Source organism: Geotrypetes seraphini, chromosome 5 (assembly GCF_902459505.1).
Source record: "Geotrypetes seraphini chromosome 5, aGeoSer1.1, whole genome shotgun sequence".
NCBI classification, from domain to species: domain Eukaryota; kingdom Metazoa; phylum Chordata; class Amphibia; order Gymnophiona; family Dermophiidae; genus Geotrypetes; species Geotrypetes seraphini.
The window spans coordinates 142,195,313-142,213,373 of NC_047088.1; the positions used below are offsets into that span (position 1 = coordinate 142,195,313).

Consider the following 18,061-nt stretch of genomic DNA (forward strand, 5'->3'; position numbering starts at 1 on the left):
AAATTACTCAGCCAGTGGACACGCCAGTGCGTTTTAGCTAAGGTTATCATACCCCTGCATATCGTCTCTGAAAGGCACCCTTCCTCTTTGCATGATTCCTCCTCCTCTTTACCCCGACATAAACGTGACCTCCTTGGTAGTTTTGATCCACATGTATACATAGATGCCATAGGGGTCCCAAGAGGGGTCCCAGATGAATTCAAGGCCCAAGACCAAGTTAAGGCTGGGTTAGAGTCTCTTATTCTCCTTATCACTATCAATAAGAATGTTGATTGGATTAATTATATTTATTATAATCAGCAACGCTTTGTGAACTACACTAGGGACACCTTGCAAGGTATTGCTGATCAGTTAGGCCCCACTTCTCAGATGACTTTCCAAAACCGCATGGCCCTGGATATGATCTTTGCTGAGAAGGGGGGGTGTCTGTAAAATTCTCCCCAGTACTTTATCTTGTTGCACCTTTATTCCTGACAATATAGGTCACACGAGTAAGGTTACTATGGCCATTCAGAAATTAGAAGACCTCTCTGCTGAACTCAAACATAAATCTGGTTTATCTAATCCTTGGGATGAGTACTTTAGTTGGATGCAGGGATGGGTTAAAGACCTTATTATTGTTATAATCTCTATTATTATTTGTATCTTTGTTGCCTATATCATTTTTAGAATGCTCATATGTTGTATTGCTCGTATTACTGCTCCTAAACCCCCTCCTCGAGAGACATATCTGGAATATCTCTCCCTCCAAGCTCATGCTGTGCACTTATGACGTCATTTTCATGACATAAGAGTGGATTGAAGGGGCACATATATTCCTTGTAAGTTTTTCTATTCCTGCTTGTGTAACATATAAAAGAAAAAACAGTTTTCATTCTGCTGAACAGCTACAAGGTCATTTTTCTCTTTGTGTTCTGAACTCTGTGTTTTACATCCTGTTCTGAAGCTAGCTACTTGTGCCAAGGTCATTCCTCCTCATGTCCTGAACCCCCCACAGCCCGTGTTCTAGCTGAGCGATCCTGCTTCTCCTGTAGATAAGAAACATTTTGCTAAGAATGGAACATTTGCTCAAACCTTAGACAAAAGGACAGTATTATGAAACTTCCCACCAAAGCCCCCCTTATGCTTGCTACTTCTTTTTAGTTGCTTTTATGTATCCTGTTACCAAATATGGTCTTTCCTACAGTCATATGCTGAAAAAACTGACCCATGTATAATGCTATAAAAATGGATGAAAAACATAATAAATGGACAATTTCTTTGGGACAAACCTGGGCCTGAACATCCTTTCTTCCTAAAGAGACTGTCTCCAGATATCTGAGAGGCGACAGAGTGTGTGCAGGGCAGTTTTGGGACCAGAACCGGACTAGGTCCGTTTCACTAACTAATACTATACTCCATACTATGCCATACCATAAACTGTTCTAAACAAACTACCGGACATGTGGTAGGCAAAGCGTGGGCATACTAAAATTTCCACCAGAAATTGATTTTATTTTCATTTTAATTTAAAGTATTAAAGTACAGTGGTACCTCGGTTTACGAGTGCACCAGTTTGCGAGTGTTTTGTAAGACGAGCAAAACATTCGCAAACTTGGTGCCTCGTAAACCGAGCTTGCCTCACTGTACGAGCGCCCCCCCTCCGCGATCCGGCATCCCCCCAGCAATCCGGCATCCCCCCCGCTCGCGTTGCCCCCCCCTCCACCACGATCCTACTTTCCCCCCCCCCCCCCGAGCAGTCAATGATACTTCCTTTACCCGACTTGGCACCAGTGCCGGTGCCCGAAGATCCTCCCTCTTCTGGCGCGGCCTGGGCTGGGAGGTGCATCGGAGATCCTCCTTCTTCTGGTCTGGGCTGGGCTGGACTGGCTTTGAGCATTTGCACATGCTCAAAGCCTTCTTGTCTCGCTCTCAATCTCGAAGAGAGCGAGACCAGAAGGCTTTGAGCATGCGCAAATGCTCAAAGCCAGTCCAGCCCAGCCCAGACCAGAAGAAGGAGGATCTCCGATGCACCGCCCAGCCCAGGCTGCGCCAGAAGAAGGAGGATCTTCGGGCACCGGCACTGGTGCCAAGTCGGGTAAAGGAAGTGTCATTGACTGCTCGGGGAGGGGGGGGAAGTAGGATCGCGGTGGAGGGGGGGCAATGTGAGTTGGGGGAGGATGCCGGTTCGCAGGGGGGAAGCCGGATCGCGGGGAGGGGTTTGGAACAGCGTCGGATTTCTCAAGGGGGGGAGAATGGAGCAGCGCTGGTAGCCTCGGGGGGGGGGGAGGAGGTGGAACCAATCAAAGCAGTTTCCCTTACTTCCTATGGGGAAACTTGCTTTGATATACGAGCAATTTGGTTTACGAGCATGCTTCTGGAACGAATTATGCTCGTAAACCAAGGTTCCACTGTATGTCTTAGATTTTTGTTTTCTGGTTGCTTGAGAGTTCTGGTTAATTGAGTCTACTATTCATTGCTTTGAGGACTACTGTAAAAGCAGTTTATAAAATGTAATAAAAGGTTTAAAAAATCCCAATGGTAATCAGATTCTTAGTGTATGTCAGGGGTGCCCACACTTTATGGGCTTGCGAGCTACTTTTATAATGACTACGTCAAAATGATCTACCAACAATAAAATTTTAAAAAAACACAAAGCACAATGAAAGGCAGAGAAAATGTTAATTATTCATATTCCGGGTTTTTTCAAAGAGGTCACGGCAGATAACTCTATGCAATGTCACCTTGGTAACAAAATACAAAAATAGACAAATACACCCCCTCCCTTTTTACTAAACCACAATAGTAGGTTTTAGCACAGGGAGTTACGCTGAATGCCTCGCGCTGCTCTCAATGCTCATAGGCTCCCTGCGCTAAAAAACGATATTGCGGTTTAGTAAAAGGGAGCCATAGTGCAAAATATAGACATAGATATAAATTCTCAAAACAGACACATTTTGATCACTAAATTGAAAATAAAATCATTTTTCCTACCTTTGCTGTTTGGTGATTTCATGAGTCTCTGGTTGCACTTTCTTCTTCTGACTGTGCATCCAATCTTTCTTCCTTTCTTTCAGCCTCCTGTATGTTTCCTCTCCTCCAGACCTCATTCTCTCCCCCAACTTTTTCTTTCTGTCTCCCTGTTCCCCCTTCTTTCTGTCTCCCTGTCTGCTCCCTTTCTTTCTTTCTCCGTGCCCTCCCCCAAGCCACTCGGTTTGCTGCCACCGCCATCGGGGAATAGCCCCCAAGCCACCGCCGTCCCAAGCTTTCCCTGCAGAAGCGTCGCGCTGACCAGCATTCCGCTCCCTAATGTCAATTCTGACGTAGGAGAGGAAGTTCCGGGCCAACAAGGCATTTCTTCTCATTTCATCCAGCCTGAACCCCATCTCTCCTTGATCCAGCATTTCCCTTCTGTGTTTGTCAGAATTACCATTCCACCTATTTTCCAGCATCACCTTCTTTGTGTCCATCTCACCTATATCCCTATCTCACCACTTTTTCAGAATCTTCATTTGTCTCTGTCCTTGTCTTTACCCCATGTTCACCATTTGCCCTTTCAATGTCTTTATCTCCCCCCCCCCACTTTTTCAGCATTACTTCTATGTCTCTATTTCACCTCCTCTTCATGTCCCCTCTGTATCTCTATCCTTATTCAGTAGGTCCTGCTTACCCTTTCTCTTTTTTGTGTCACTATCTCCATTTTCAGCTTTCCCCCCTTTTCCTTTGTTACTGCACCCAGTAGCCAGAATCTTTCCATCCTCCCTCCACTCCGGCCCAGCCCAGTATGAAATATTTCCTTTTGTTTCCCTCCCCTCTCTCTTTCTCTCTTTCTCTCTCTCTTCTCCTCCCTCACCCACGAGTCCTGCATCTGGCCCTCTCCCTTCTACCTGCACCTGGCAACACCCCCCTGCTCCGCGGCTCTCTTCAGCAACTCGTCAGCAGCGGTGATCAAGACAAGCTGCCGACATCGAGGCCTTCCCTCTACGAGTCCCGCCTTTGTGGAAAAAGGAAGTTGAAACAAGCGGGACTCGCAGAGGGTAGGCCCCGACATCAGAAGCTTGTGTCGATCGCTGCTGCTGAGTTGCCGAAGAGAGCCGCAGGTAGAAGGGAGAGGGAGATAGGAAGGCTGTAGAAGCTCCGGAGCATGACACCGACCCCGGCCAGGATGATTTCTTTTTCAGGCTGCTGCTGCTGCCGCTGCCACCCCCCACCCGAAATGACAAAAACAGCTTAATGCCCGCGTCGGCGTCTTTGACGTCGGGGAGAGGAAGGCTGATAGGCCCGGTAGATCAGGACGGCAACACGAGTCTATCACGGAGCCCAGGATGGGCTCTGCGATCGACTCACGTTGCCTTCCTGAGCTACCGGTCAATCGCGATCGACGTGTTGGGCACCCCTGGTGTATGTATATAAGTTCAAAGTATCAAACAGGAGAACCAAATCCACAAACTCAAAGACGCAAATATCGAACGCCCAGGACACCTTTTTGGCTCCTGTTTCTTCTTGAACATTCAACCCCATATTAGCAATTTGGGAAGTCAGTATATTAGCAGATATATCAATTTATATTACCTTGAAGACTCATAAGACTAATGAGGCAGGCCATCTTGGCCGAAACATGTACATTTCGAGTCATTGAATTTTGGATGAATAAAAGGACCTTCATATAATAGATTGTGTCCACCAGTGTATATAGGACATTTCTACTCCTTGCTTTGCGTATGTATATATGTTCGACATAATGTTATGCTATTTGTAACCCACTTAGAACTCCACCCTGCTAAGATTTGGCGGGATATAAGCCTAATAATATGTTAGAAAAAATTCCACTATTACTTATTCAGAGAAGTGCACTCATTTTTTAACTTTTAATTTAAATTACAAAGGGAAAAGGCCTCAGATATGGAGCCTACGCACAGTAATTGGCTGAATTGATCAAATTGATCAGCGTAGTTGACACGCTCCTTGCTCCAGTCATCGGCCAGCAAAAACCCGTCTTTTTAACTTAATTTCAAAAAAGCTTAAATCTTATTTTTTCATAATAAATTATTAACTTAGTGTTCATTAAAACTTAGCTTATATTCTAAATCATTTTTATGAATTTTTTCTTTTTTATAGATTTTCATGCACAACTTTATATTCACTGAAAACAATACTGTAATGGTAACTTAGCTTCACAGTGGTATGAATGTCTCCCACATATGCCAACGCGGCCAGCATTTCGCGAATCTGTCAAAAAATCGCCCTGACGCAGCAATTTTTTGACAGATTCGTGAAACGCTGGCTGCATTGGCATATAATCCACTAGGGTAGGTTTATTTAGGCAGGGATATAAGCCTACACATAATATACTTTTAAGTCCCTAAAACAAAAGCTGTTAACAATAGTGCATACTGGAGGCGTTTTCCACTTAAGATTTCCCTGTAAATGTATTATAAGATACCAAGCTGTAAAATATGTTTTCCTAGAACCTTCTCACTTGTCTAGTTTCATATCTCTCAAACGCCTTGGAAGAGTAGAACCAACATAATATAACAACTGGAGGAAGTAAATAACTCTCTCTTTCAACAGCAATCTGCAGCTTTCTTATAAATATTTGTTAATTTTTGTTGTTTGAAATCACTCAGATTTAATTTTGGATCTCTTGATTACTTGAGGACTTAAGATAGATTAAGAAAGAATTAGTTTCCTGTTTTTTGATTCTGCTTGATTTAAGTTATACTATCTTAATCTAACTTTAAGTACAAGTATTGTATACTTGGAAATTAATTTGGAAAACTATAAATAAATAATAAATAAAACAAAACAAAACAAAACAAAAAACAGTAGTACATACAGCATCCCATACCACAGCAGCTACTCCCAACTGCTTCCAGTTCTGCTTGATGTGGATCGAGTGGCTAGCAAAAGAAAAGGAGGCCAAAGACTGGTGAAATTTCTGCAGTCCCTGAGCTACAGTTGCATCATAAGGAATCAATGCCATTTCCTTCCTGTTCTGCCAAGTCCTGCAGTAAGAGAAACAAATAAGTGGTAACAATTTGCCTAGTTGGCCTTGTATTAGGTTGTGCCAGGATTGCAGTGTTTATGTTTATTACACACTAGATACCCTGCTGATTGTTAAAAATCACAGCAGCTTACAAATCCATAAAAAAGTAAACAAAAAGTATGCCAAAGATAAAAGCACAAGCCATTAGTATGACAAAATCAACAATTCAAATAACAAACAAAATAAAATAACTGTGTCTGATTACAATTGCAGTTATCTAACAGTGGCTACTGAACCAAACCTATGCCAATAGTTAATTAATTGGAGTTTTAAATACTTTTTGAAAGTAAAATGTCATCGGTAATGCTTTAAACCAGCGGTCTCAAACACGCGGCCCATGGGCCGCATGTGGATCTCCAGGTTTTATTTGCAGCCCGCGGTCTGGACGCGATCAACAGCATTTCTCTTCCCCTTTTCCTTCCTTTTGGAGCAGCAGCGTGTCTGGCCGGCTCGTTCCGTTCAAAGCCGCGGGTTGGCGGCTCCTCGCGCTATCCACTCCTGCATCGGAAGCCTCTCTGACATCACAACATCAGAGAGGCTTCAGACGCAGGTGTGGATCTCGCAAAGAGCCGCCACCTGCGGCTTTGAACGGAACGAGCCGACCAGACACGCTGCTGCTCCACAAGCAAGAGAATAGAAGGGGAGGGGAAAGAGAAATGCTTCTACTACATAGGAAAGGGGGACCCTAGGGAAATGCTGCTGCTGCTGTACAGGGAAAGGGAGAGGGAGGGAAAGGGGAAGATAAATGCCTCTCCTGCACAGGAAAGGGGGAAGGGAAATGCTGCTTCTGTTGCTGCTGCACCCAATTGGGGAAAGAGAGGGAAGGAAGGAGAAGGGAGAGGTGAGGAACAAGAGAAGAAGCCAAATTCATGGGAGGGAGGGAAGGAAAGGAGATATCAGACCATGGAGGAGAAGGGAGAGATGCCAGGGCATGGGAGAAGGGAAGGAGACAGATGCTAGACCAGGGGAAAGGAAGGAAAGAGGGAGGGAGAGAAAGGAAGGAAGGAAAGAGATGCCAGACCATGGAAATAGGACGGAAGAAGAGAGAGACAAACTCTTTTCCCAAAAGGGGGTAACCTCTCCCTCTTCAGAGTTTTATTTCTCTGAGCTAAGTTTTTGTATAGCAAGCCCTCCTCTTAGGCTGTGTATATTATTGAGTCAGTCTGTTTTTTCTTAAAGATGGATGCAAGGCAGAAAGTGAAGATGGAGAGAAAAACAGTCAAAGGACAAAAAGGCCCTGGAAATATAGTTGAAAGCACAGAAAAATAAAGTCACCAGACAACAAAGGTAGGGAAAATGATTTTATTTTCAATATAGTGATTGAAATGTGCCAGTTTTGAGAAAGAAAAGATATTAAACTTTAAATGTGAGTGCTGCAGAAAAAATAGAGTACTTGGAGGGCCGCAGAAAAAATAGTTAATGTCTTATTAAAGAAATGACAATTTTGCATGAGGTAAAACTCTTTATAGTTTATATATCTTTCCTTTTAACTGTTAAAGGAAAGTTTTATAAACTATAAAGAGTTTTACCTCATGCAAAATTGTCATTTCTTTAATAAGAACATAAGCAGTGCCTCCGCCAGGTCAGACCATAGGTCCATTCTGCCTGGCAGTCCGCTCCCGTGGCGGCACAAACAGGTCACGACCTGTCTGAATCACCAGAAGGGGCTCCCTTGCCACCTTGGTTTCTCATTGAAGTCCTCTCTTCCCATCGAAGTCCTAAACCTCCGGTCTTGCACATGCACGACCTGGTTGGGTTTCTATACTTATTACCTGGTTAGCTTTCTATACTTGTGTTACATCCCAGCTCCTCCCTCAGTATCCCACGATCCCTTTATCCCTCAGGAATCCGTCCAATCCCTGTTTGAATCCCTGTACCGTACTCTGCCTGATCACTTCCTCCGGTAGCGCATTCCAAGTGTCCACGACCCTTTGGGTGAAAAAAAACTTCCTTGCATTTGTTTTGAACCTATCTCCCTTCAGTTTCTCCGAATGCCCCCTCGTACTTGTTGTCCCCTTCAGTCTGAAGAATCTGTCCCTATCCACCCTCTCTATGCCCCTCATGATCTTGAAGGTCTCTATCATATCTCCCCTGAGCCTCCTTTTTTCCAGAGAGAAGAGCCCCAGCCTATCCAACCTCTCGGTGTATGGGCAGTGTTCCAGCCCTTTTACCAGTTTCGTTGCTCTCCTTTGGACTCTCTCAAGTACCGCCATGTCCTTCTTGAGGTGCGGCGACCAATACTGAACGCAGTATTCCAGATGTGGACGCACCATCGCTCGATACAATGGCATGATGACTTCCCGCGTCCTGGTTGTTATGCCCCTCTTTATGATGCCCAGCATCCTGTTGGCTTTTTTCGAGGCTGCTGCGCACTGTGCAGATGGCTTCAGTGATGCATCCACCAGCACACCCAAGTCTCTCTCAAGTCTGCTGTCTCCCAACAATGCCCCCCCCAATTTGTAGTTGAACAACGGGTTCTTTTTCCCTATATGCATGACTTTGCATTTTTCCACGTTAAAGCACATTTGCCATTTGTTTGCCCAGTCTTCCAGCTTGTCCAGGTCCCTTTGCAGGTCCTCACACTCCTCCCTGGACCTAACTCTGCCGCACAGTTTGGTATCGTCTGCAAATTTTATAACCTCGCACTTTGCCTCCTTTTCCAGGTCATTGATAAATATGTTGAAGAGTAACGGCCCCAGCACCGATCCCTGTGGCACACCGCTTGTGACTCCCCGCCAGTCAGAATATTGGCCCTTCACTACGACCCTCTGCAGTCTACCCGACAACCAGTGCTTGATCCATCTGTGCACATCCCCTCCCACCCCGTGGTTCCACAGCTTCCTAAGCAGCCTTTCATGTGGCACCTTGTCGAAAGCCTTTTGAAAATCGAGGTAAATGATGTCTATGGGTTCCCCATTGTCAACCCGACTGCTTATTCCCTCAAAGAAGTACAGAAGGTTCGTTAGGCACGACCTTCCCTTACAGAATCCGTGCTGGCTTGTTCTCAGTAGGCCATTCCTCTCGATGTGCTCGCAAATGCCGTCCTTGATCATAGCTTCCACCATCTTCCCTATAATTGAAGTCAGGCTCACCGGCCTGTAGTTCCCGGGGTCACCCCTCGATCCCTTCTTGAAGATAGGTGTGAAATTCGCCAATTTCCAGTCCTCTGGTACCTCACCAGTTTTCAAGGATAGGTTGCAAACATGCTGGATTGTGCCTACTATTTCTTGTCTTAGTTCCTTCAGAACCCTTGGGTGGATCCCGTCCGGGCCCGGTGATTTACTGCATTTTAACCTGTCTATCTGTTTGAGGACATCCTCCTTACTTACCTCTATGTGCTCCAATTTTTCGGCCTGTTCCCCAATCATGAGCTCCTCTGAGTCCGGTATATTAGATGTGTCTTTGCTCGTGAAAACCGACGAGAAGAACGTGTTCAACCTCTCAGCTACCTCTTTATCCTCCTTAATCACTCCCTTCCTATCCCCATCGTCCAACGGCCCCACCTCCTCTCTCGCTGGTCGCTTCCCCTTTACGTAACTGAAGAATGCCTTGAAGTTTTTCGCCTCCCTGGCCAGCCCCTCTTCGTATTCCCCTTTCGCTTTTCTAACCTCTCGGTGGCATTCCTTTTGGCATTTCCTGTGCGCCTGGTGATTTTCCTCTGTTGGGTCCTTTTTCCATCTCCGGAAGGATACTTTTTTGTCATTTATTGCCCTCTTTACTTCAGTTGACATCCAAACCAGGTCCTTTGATCGCTTGTTCTTGCAGCCTTTCCTGAAACTGGGGACGTACATTCTTTGTGCTTCCTGCAGGGTGTCCCTGAATAGAGTCCAGGCGCTTCCCACAGTCTCCATCCTAAAGATGTTTCTGAGCTTCCTCCCCACCATTTCCCTCATAGCAACATAGTTCCCTTTCTTGAAGTTGAGCGCAGTTGTTGCGGTCCTCCTTACTATGGGTGTCCCCCCTTTCTAAGGAGGACCGCAACAACTGCGCTCAACTTCAAGAAAGGGGTGCGAGCCAAGATGATCCAGCAAAGTGACAAGTCCAAGAAAAGGTGTCATCAAACAAGCATACTTGAGGCTCGGAGGCCAGGCACAGAGGAGCAGAACAAATCAGGAGATGGCTCCAGCAGAGTGTCCAGATCACCAGCCAGGTGGGAGTCCATATCCCAGACACAGAGGAAGCCAAGAAGGTGGCGAGTGAGGACAGCAAAAAGCAGCAAACAGCAAGGGTGCAAACGAAGGCAGGCAGTCCAGCAAGTAACAAGTCAAACCGGTAGCAAGAAGATGGCAATCACGGCGCTGTCGTAAAAGGGGAGCCACCCCGAATCCTCCAGGCAGTTAAGAAAATCCTGGGCCTCCACCACAGTCGCATAGAAGCAGGTGGAACCATTATGAGTGATCCGCAGCCTCGGTGGATACAACAGAGTGAAGCGGATCTTGTGGTCAAACAATCTGGAACAAATAGGGCTGAACCAGTGCCGCTGCGGGGCCACCCCCGAGGAGTAATCCTGGAAGCAAAGCACCCGGCGGGACTGATAAGTCAACTGGCGGCCACCTCGAAGCGCTCGCAGCACTGCCTCCTTATGGGCAAAGTTCAGGATACGCAAGATGATTGCCTGAGGCCTCTCAGCTCCCTCCCACCGTGCACCGAGCCGATGAGCACACTTCACCCTCAAGGGGCCCAACTCCGCAGGAAGCTCCAGAGACTCAGGCAGCCAGCGCTCAAAAAAAACATGGAGCTCCGAATCAGGCAGGGTCTCCGGAAGACCCACAAAGTGAAGGTTGTTCATCGGGCCCAGTTTTCCAAGTCATCCAGCCGCTGCTCCAGTGCCTCCAATCGGCGCCCCAAAGCTCTCTTCTGAGGTTTCCTTTAAACCACTTAAAATACATCTATCAGATGATGCTTTTCCACCAACTATGCCTGATGTAAATCTGGATCTACTTCCACAAACTACACATTTTAAGGTGATAACACTGGCAGAAGCACACTGGTCTCGCAGAAATGTCATCTGGTGTAGAAGTATTGTATGACCTGGTAATGGAGATGCTTTTGTGACGGAAACAAAATGCCTTTGAAATTCCTCTTCCGCTGCCTCTAGGGACAGAAACCCTGAGCTCACATAGCTTGGGAATCCCAGCTGTTTACATGCCATTTTGCCATATATCACTTTCCAGTTATCTGAACAGACAGTCCTCCAGGAACTAGATGTGAATACCTGAAGCACAGAATTCTGCCCACTCAACCTCACACATCTGTACTCATCCTCCTCTTCTGGACAACTGAAGATACCATCACACCTTGCTAATTTCATAATGCATTTCAGGGATGAAAGCTTCCCTGGACAAGTGTAGTGCACTTTTTGCCTAGTCACTCCCTCAACCCTTCACCAGCTGGCAGCTGCTAACTTCTAGCCATATGCAATCAACATACAGTATATGGATCCTGTAGCAACCTACAGGAGTACCATGGGTTGCCTGTAGACCACCATAGCAAAACACTATGGAAAAATGAATCCAGAGACTAGTGGGTTCTGTCCATCTACCAGCAGGTGGAGATAGAGAACTAATTTGCAGGTCCTCTTATTGGATGGTAATCTTCCTGGCCAATTAATATTGCTCTTTCCAAAGCATCAGGAACCATGACATTAATAACAAAAAATTCCTTTCCCATAAACCAAAGAAAACACCAAACTAACGAATACAAATCCTAACTTCTAATGTGACAGGGAACTAGCAACAGAATCTTCAAGATATTATACAAGACAGAATCCAATGTAGGGCGGAGCTCTGGATTCATCTGCTGTGGCTAAAGGAAAGAAAATTAGCGGGTAAGAACATAATTTTTCCTTTCTTAGTGCCGCCAGCAGATGAATCCAGAGACTAGTGAGATGTAGCAGTCCTTATGTAGGGTGGGAAGAACCCACTGCCTCAGTAAGAACTGAAGCCCATAAACTGCCACATCCAACCTATAATACTTGGAAAACGTGTTCAAGGAGAACCAAGTCACAAATTTCCTCCAAAGAGAAACCCTTAGACTCAGCTCAAGATGTGGCCATTGCTCTAGTGGAATGAGCATGGAACCCTGCCGGCAACTGCTTGCCTTCCAATATATAAGCTGGACTAACAGCTTCTTTGATCCAATGTGTCACCAAAGCTTTGGAAGCTGGCAGACCCCTGTTACATCCTGCAAACACCACATACAAATGATCAGTATCCTTGAAGTTATTGATAGCCTGCAGATAAAGAATGAGTGCTCTGTGGACGTCCAGCAGATGCAACAACTGAAACCGAGAACCGTAGTTCTCCTCTTGAAAAGATGGGAGAAAAAGAGACTGATTTACATGGAAAGCTGAGACGACTGTATGAACTGTAAGGAACTATATCAGGGATCTCAAAGTCCCTCCTTGAGGGCCGCAATCCAGCGGGTTAATGAATATGCATTGAAAGCAGTGCATGCACATAGATCTCATGCATATTCATTGGGGAAATCCTGAAAACCCGACTGGATTGCGGCCCTCAAGGAGGGACTTTGAGATCCCTGAACTATATGAACAGAAATTCAAATCTCAGAGAAAGAGGAATGGATCATGATACGATAATGCTTGCAACTCCTAAATTCACCATACTAACGCCATCGTGACCAAAAAGACCATCATGAGAGTAAGATCCTTAAGAGTTGCTGTTTGCAGAGATTTGAAAGTGGGGGACTAACTTGAGACTCCAATCTGGACAAGGCTTCTGCAAAGGAGGATGAAGGTGGTGAACCCCCTTCAGAAATCTTACCACTTCGGGTTGTGAAGCCAAGGAAGAACCAGAAATCTGCCCCCTGAAGCATGCAATCATCAACACCTGAACCCAGAGGGAATTATACGCTAAGGGGCTCATAATCAAAACTTTAAAACGTCCAAAAAACAGCCGAAGTTGGCACTTGGATGTCCTAGTAGCAGGGACGTCCAAGTGCCGATAATCAAAACCAACTTTCTGGACATGCAGCAGCACTTCTAAGCTGCTGTGTGTCCAGAGAGCAAAGGGGTATGTTGGGAGGTGTGCTATGGGTAGGAATCGGGCAGGCTTCAACCTGGACGTGCCCCAGCCATAATCAAAGCTTTCCTAGAGGGAACTTAGATGCCGGCAGTTAGACCTGTTTGAGATGCATCTAAGTTCCACAAAGGTGCCCAAACTGACAAGAAGACCACCATTTAAGCCAATGAGGGCCTTTGGCCCCTCCTGCTGCATCCCATGATGCATTGGGAAGGGGAAGCCCTGTCATTTGCAGCACGAGGCCCTGTGGGCAGGAGGAAGTGAGCTTCCCTCCTGTTATTTTACCTTCCGAAGGTATGGGGTATTCTGGGGATGTGGGAGGGAGGCCCAGGAATGTTGGGGGGATGTAGGGGGGTGGAGATGTCAGGACATGGTGCGGGAGGTCTGGGATGTCAGAGGGATATCAGGGATGTCAGGAAGAGAGGTGTAGAGCTCCGTGACTCAGCAGATCCTGGCAGAGGAAATCCCCATCAGCTGAGCTGCCAGGAATACCCGAAACCAACTCAGCTGATGGGGATTCCTTCTGCCACAATCAGACAAGGTAGTTGGTGGGTAGGTCTACAAAACTTGCTTTTGTATGTTTTTCACGAGAACATTTTTATTTTTGAAAATAGACAAAAAAGGTAGATGTCCTAAGGACCAAAACATATACCTAGTTCATTTTCAAAAATAAAAGATACACGTTTGGCAGCTTTGAAAATGTGACATTTTCCCTGCTGGGTTTGTGGATGTCTTGCACAAAACGTCCAACCTCAGACTTGGGCACATTTTGATTATGCCCCTCCTCACCTTTAGTCCTTGAAGATACAGTGTGGGGAATATTTATACCCAAACATATTTACATCAAGATCCTTATAACTGTATATGGCCTCCTCACCTTTATACATGCGCCTACTGCTCAGAAGGAATACCTCCCCCTACTCCATTTTGAAGCAAAATCCCAGATGTTCTAGAGTTGAGATAGACTCAGGGAACTTTTGGCAAAATTGATGACCCAACCTAACAACTGAAGATAACTTGATGGTGTGGATAACATAGCGAAGGACCCAGCAAAGGTTGAAGAATGGTCCAGAATTTGGCAGTTAAAATTTAAATGCTAATTGCTAAAAAATGAAGGGTCATGCAATTGGACTACAAAAACACTAAGGTACGGTACAGCTTAGGGGGTGAAATATTTCTATGCATGAAAGAGGAGTGACACTTGGAGATGATCATATGTCATAATCTTAAGTGCGTAGGGAGAAGAATGGCCAGCATAAAAAAGGAGGTGATAATGTCTCTGTATAAGTTTCTGGTGTGATTTCATTTAGAGTACTATGTACAATTCTGTAGACTGCACCTTCAAAAAGATAAAAATAGGATGCAGTCGGTCCAGAGGGCAGCTACAAATATAGTCAGTGGTCTTTGTAAGTGTATAATATCTCAATTTGCATACTTTGGAAGAAAGGCAGAAAAGGGGTGGTATGATAGAGATGTTTAAATATTTCCTTGGCACAAATACACAAGAGGTATGTCTCTTTGAACTGAAAAGAAGCTCTGAAATGAGGTAGCATAAGACGAATGTGAAAAGGGAGAGACCCAGGAGTAACCTGAAGAAATACTTCTTCTTGGAAAAGCCTCCTAGTGAAGGTAGGAGAGACAAAGGCTAATCTGAATTTTTTGATTAAGTGACCAGAGAATTGGATCAAGGGCCTATGGTAGATGTAATTTACTTAGATTTCAGCAAAGCCTTTGACACAAAGTGGTGAATTGGATTGGAAACTGGTTGGTAGTCAGATGCCAGAGGGTGGTGGTTAATGGAATTCACTTGGAGGAAGGAAAGGTGAGTAGTGGAGTCCCTTAAGGATTGGTGGTGGGGCTGATCCTGTTCAATATATTTGTGAGCGACATCACTGAAGGGTTGGAAGGAAAGGTTTGCCTTTTTGCATACGATACCAAGATTTGTAACAGAGTACACACTAAGGAAGGAATGGAAAACATGAAAAAGGACCTGCTAAAGTTAGAAGAATGGTCTAATATCTGACAACTAAAATTCAATGCAAAGCATGCAGAGTAATGCATTTGGGGATTAGAAATCAGGAGCCCTATGTGCTGGGAGGTGAGAGGCTGATATACATGGATGGGGAAAGGGACCTTGGGATGATAGTGTCCAAAGATCTACATAGTAACATAGTAGATGACGGCAGATAAAGACACGAATGGTCCATCCAGTCTGCCTAACCTGATTGTAGGGCAGTTTTATACACAATATATTACATTTCTATTATTATTAATTTATAATATCACTAGTGTTTAAGCCCGTTACATTAACGGGTGCTAGTAAAGCCTTCTTCCCACACATGTCCCCTATTTTCAGCCCCAGCTCCAAACTCATTTTTACCCCCCCCAGCCCCCCTCTCCCATCTTTTCCCTTTCAGCCCCAGCCCCCTTTTCTCACCAGCAGCATTTCCCTCCCCACTCCACTTCCCTGTGCAGTAGCAGCAGAAGCATACCCTCCCCCTCCATTTTCCTGTGTAGCAGCAGCAGCATTTCCCTCCCCCAACCCTCTTCTGTGCCCCCCCTGTCCCTCTTCCCTGCTCCCCCAGTCCAGCAGCACCTCTTCCCTGCTCTCCCGGTCCATTAGCACCTCTTCCTTGCTCCCCCAGTCCCTCTTCCCTGCTCCCCCTGTCCAGCAGCACCTCTTCCGTACTCCCCTTGCCTCTCTTCCCTGCTCCCCGGTCCAGCAGCACCTCTTCCCTGCTCCCCTGGCCCAGCAGCACCTCTTCCCTGCTCCTCCTCACTGCTTTCCAGATTTTGTCCCACCCCCACCCTCCGAAGCCAGCTTGCCTGCCATCCCCCCTGTGCAGTAGAACTCTCTTCCCCCCCCCAGCAGCACCTCTTCCCTGCTCCCTGGTCCCTCTTCCCTGCTACCCCTATCCAGCAGCACCTCTTCCCTGCTCCCCCTGTCCAGCAGCATCTGTTCTCTGCTCCCCCTGTCCAGCAGCACCCCTTCCCTGCTCCCCCTGTCACTCTTCCCTGCTTCCCCGGTCCAGCAGCACCTCTTCCCTGCTCCCTTGGTCCCTCTTCCCTGCTCTCCCTCACTGCCTTCCATACTTTGTCCCTCCCATACCCTCCAAAGCCAACCTGCCTGCCAGCCATCCCCCTGTGCAGTAGAACCCTCTCCCACCACCGCCACTATCGCCGCAGTGCAGCCGACCCTACTGACCCCGAGACAACTGTCAATCCTACTGGCTCCAGCAGTGGTCGCATCAAACTAAAGACGCTGCTTCGCGGCCTTCCCATGCTCTGATTTCCTCTGCCATGTCTCTGATGACATCATCATTGCTGAACAAGAACGTGTGCTGGTAGGGCTAATCTCGGTTAGGGTGCTGGTCTTTGACTAGAGGGCCACTGCGTGAGCGGACTGCTGGGCATGATGGATCACTGGTCTGACCCAGCAGCGGCAATTCTTATGTTCTTATGGGAATGCTTTTCCCATGGCTGGGGACCTGGGAACATACGCCGGCTCTGTAGATCCTACTTTGGCTTTAGAATCAGGGGATGATCCCATGGTTCTACGTTTAAGTCTGCCGCCATGCCAGATCTTATTTCAGAGTCTCTGCACAAGTTGAAATTAGTCACTCAGTTCATTCCTCAGCTTTCCCCTGGTATCCTGATATTAATATCCTGATCTTGGAGCAGTGGGATTCTCTGGAGGGGGCTCTCAAAGTAGCGAGAGCCATGACTTGGTTGTATCCCATGACAAAGGAGTGTCAGTAGCTTTTTCAGTCAGCCTAAAGTAGATTTCTTAGTTGCTCAGGTTACTAAGCACTAGTGCTGCCCGATTCAGGAAAAAAAAATTTGATTCGATTCAATTCAGCCTATTGAATTGGTTTTTCGATTCAATTTGATTTTCCTGCCCAATTGGGTGTTTTTTTTCAAACAGCCTGGTGGTTTTATTTTATAGTCTCTCACCCCCTTTGCCCTCTCTTACCCACACTAGTGCTGTGGTGTAAACAAAATAAACAAAAAAATACTTTTTAGCTCCCTGTTAAATTCTAGCTCGCTCCTCTGGCAGGATACACATTTCAAATCTGACATATTGTAATCACAAAATAGAAAATAAAATTATTTTTTCTACCTTTTGTTGTCTGGTCATTATTTAAATCATGTTGGTCCTAGGCTCTGGTTGTCTTCCGATAACTCGCTTGCCAGGGTCTCCTTCTTTCTCCATGCTAACCATCCTTCTTCCATCTCTGTCCTCCCCTTCTGTTTTCCTTCCCTCCCTCGGAGGTCTGGCATCTTTCCTTTTTTTCGTCTCCATCCCCGCAGCTGCAGCGATTAACCCCACCATCTCCAGGCCCAGATCCCCCATCTCTCCTTTTCTCAACTACCCTTTTATCCAGCATCTCTCCCTTCTTCCCCACCACCCCAGGGTCCACCAGCTGTCCCTTTCTCTTCCCAACTACCCTCTATCCAGTATTTCTATCCCCCACCCCACATCATTCCTTGAGTCCAACTTCTCTCCCTTTCTGTTCCTTCCCTCCCTAAATCCCATTGTCCACCATCTCTCTCCCTCTCCTCTGTTTTCAGACCCATTATTTCTTCCCCCCTCCCCAATCCGGTATATGCACGTCTCTTTGAACCCTCCCCCCTTCTCTCCCTCCCTCCCTTCTAAATTTCAAACCAATTGTCTTAAGCCTGATCCATATTGGCAGGAAAAGCCTTCTGGTTTTCTTACAATCTAGCAGCAGAAGAAGCAGGAAGATCAAGCATCAGCACCTGCAGACACCAGCAAAAACTTTTAACAGCTCATAATCTCATCCTGCAACCTTAACTCCTATTGCAAGGATTTCTATAATCTTCCACTATCGGGTCTTTAGACTTCAAATTCAGACGTTCCCTAGCTGTACTTGGTATTTAAAGAAAAATGGATGCTTTACAAATAATGTGTTTAGTCATGTACAACTTGCCAGAACTTAAACTACCCCTGCCCCACCCAGATACAGAACAGGAA

The 18,061-nt window shown here is 46.1% G+C and overlaps 1 protein-coding gene across 4 annotated transcripts in view; it reads right to left on the bottom strand.

The window, feature by feature from the left end:
* METTL21A (methyltransferase like 21A) overlaps positions 1-18,061 on the bottom strand; it is a 91,799-nt gene that overhangs the window by 61,392 nt on the left and 12,346 nt on the right. For 3 of the 4 annotated variants that reach the window (XM_033945112.1, XM_033945110.1, XM_033945113.1), the window contains exon 2: positions 5,816-5,984. In XM_033945112.1, the coding sequence (XP_033801003.1) occupies positions 5,816-5,962 (147 nt within the window). In that variant the 5' untranslated portion in view covers positions 5,963-5,984. The remainder of the gene's footprint in view (positions 1-5,815; positions 5,985-18,061) is intronic. The other variant, XM_033945111.1, reaches the window with a different exon arrangement.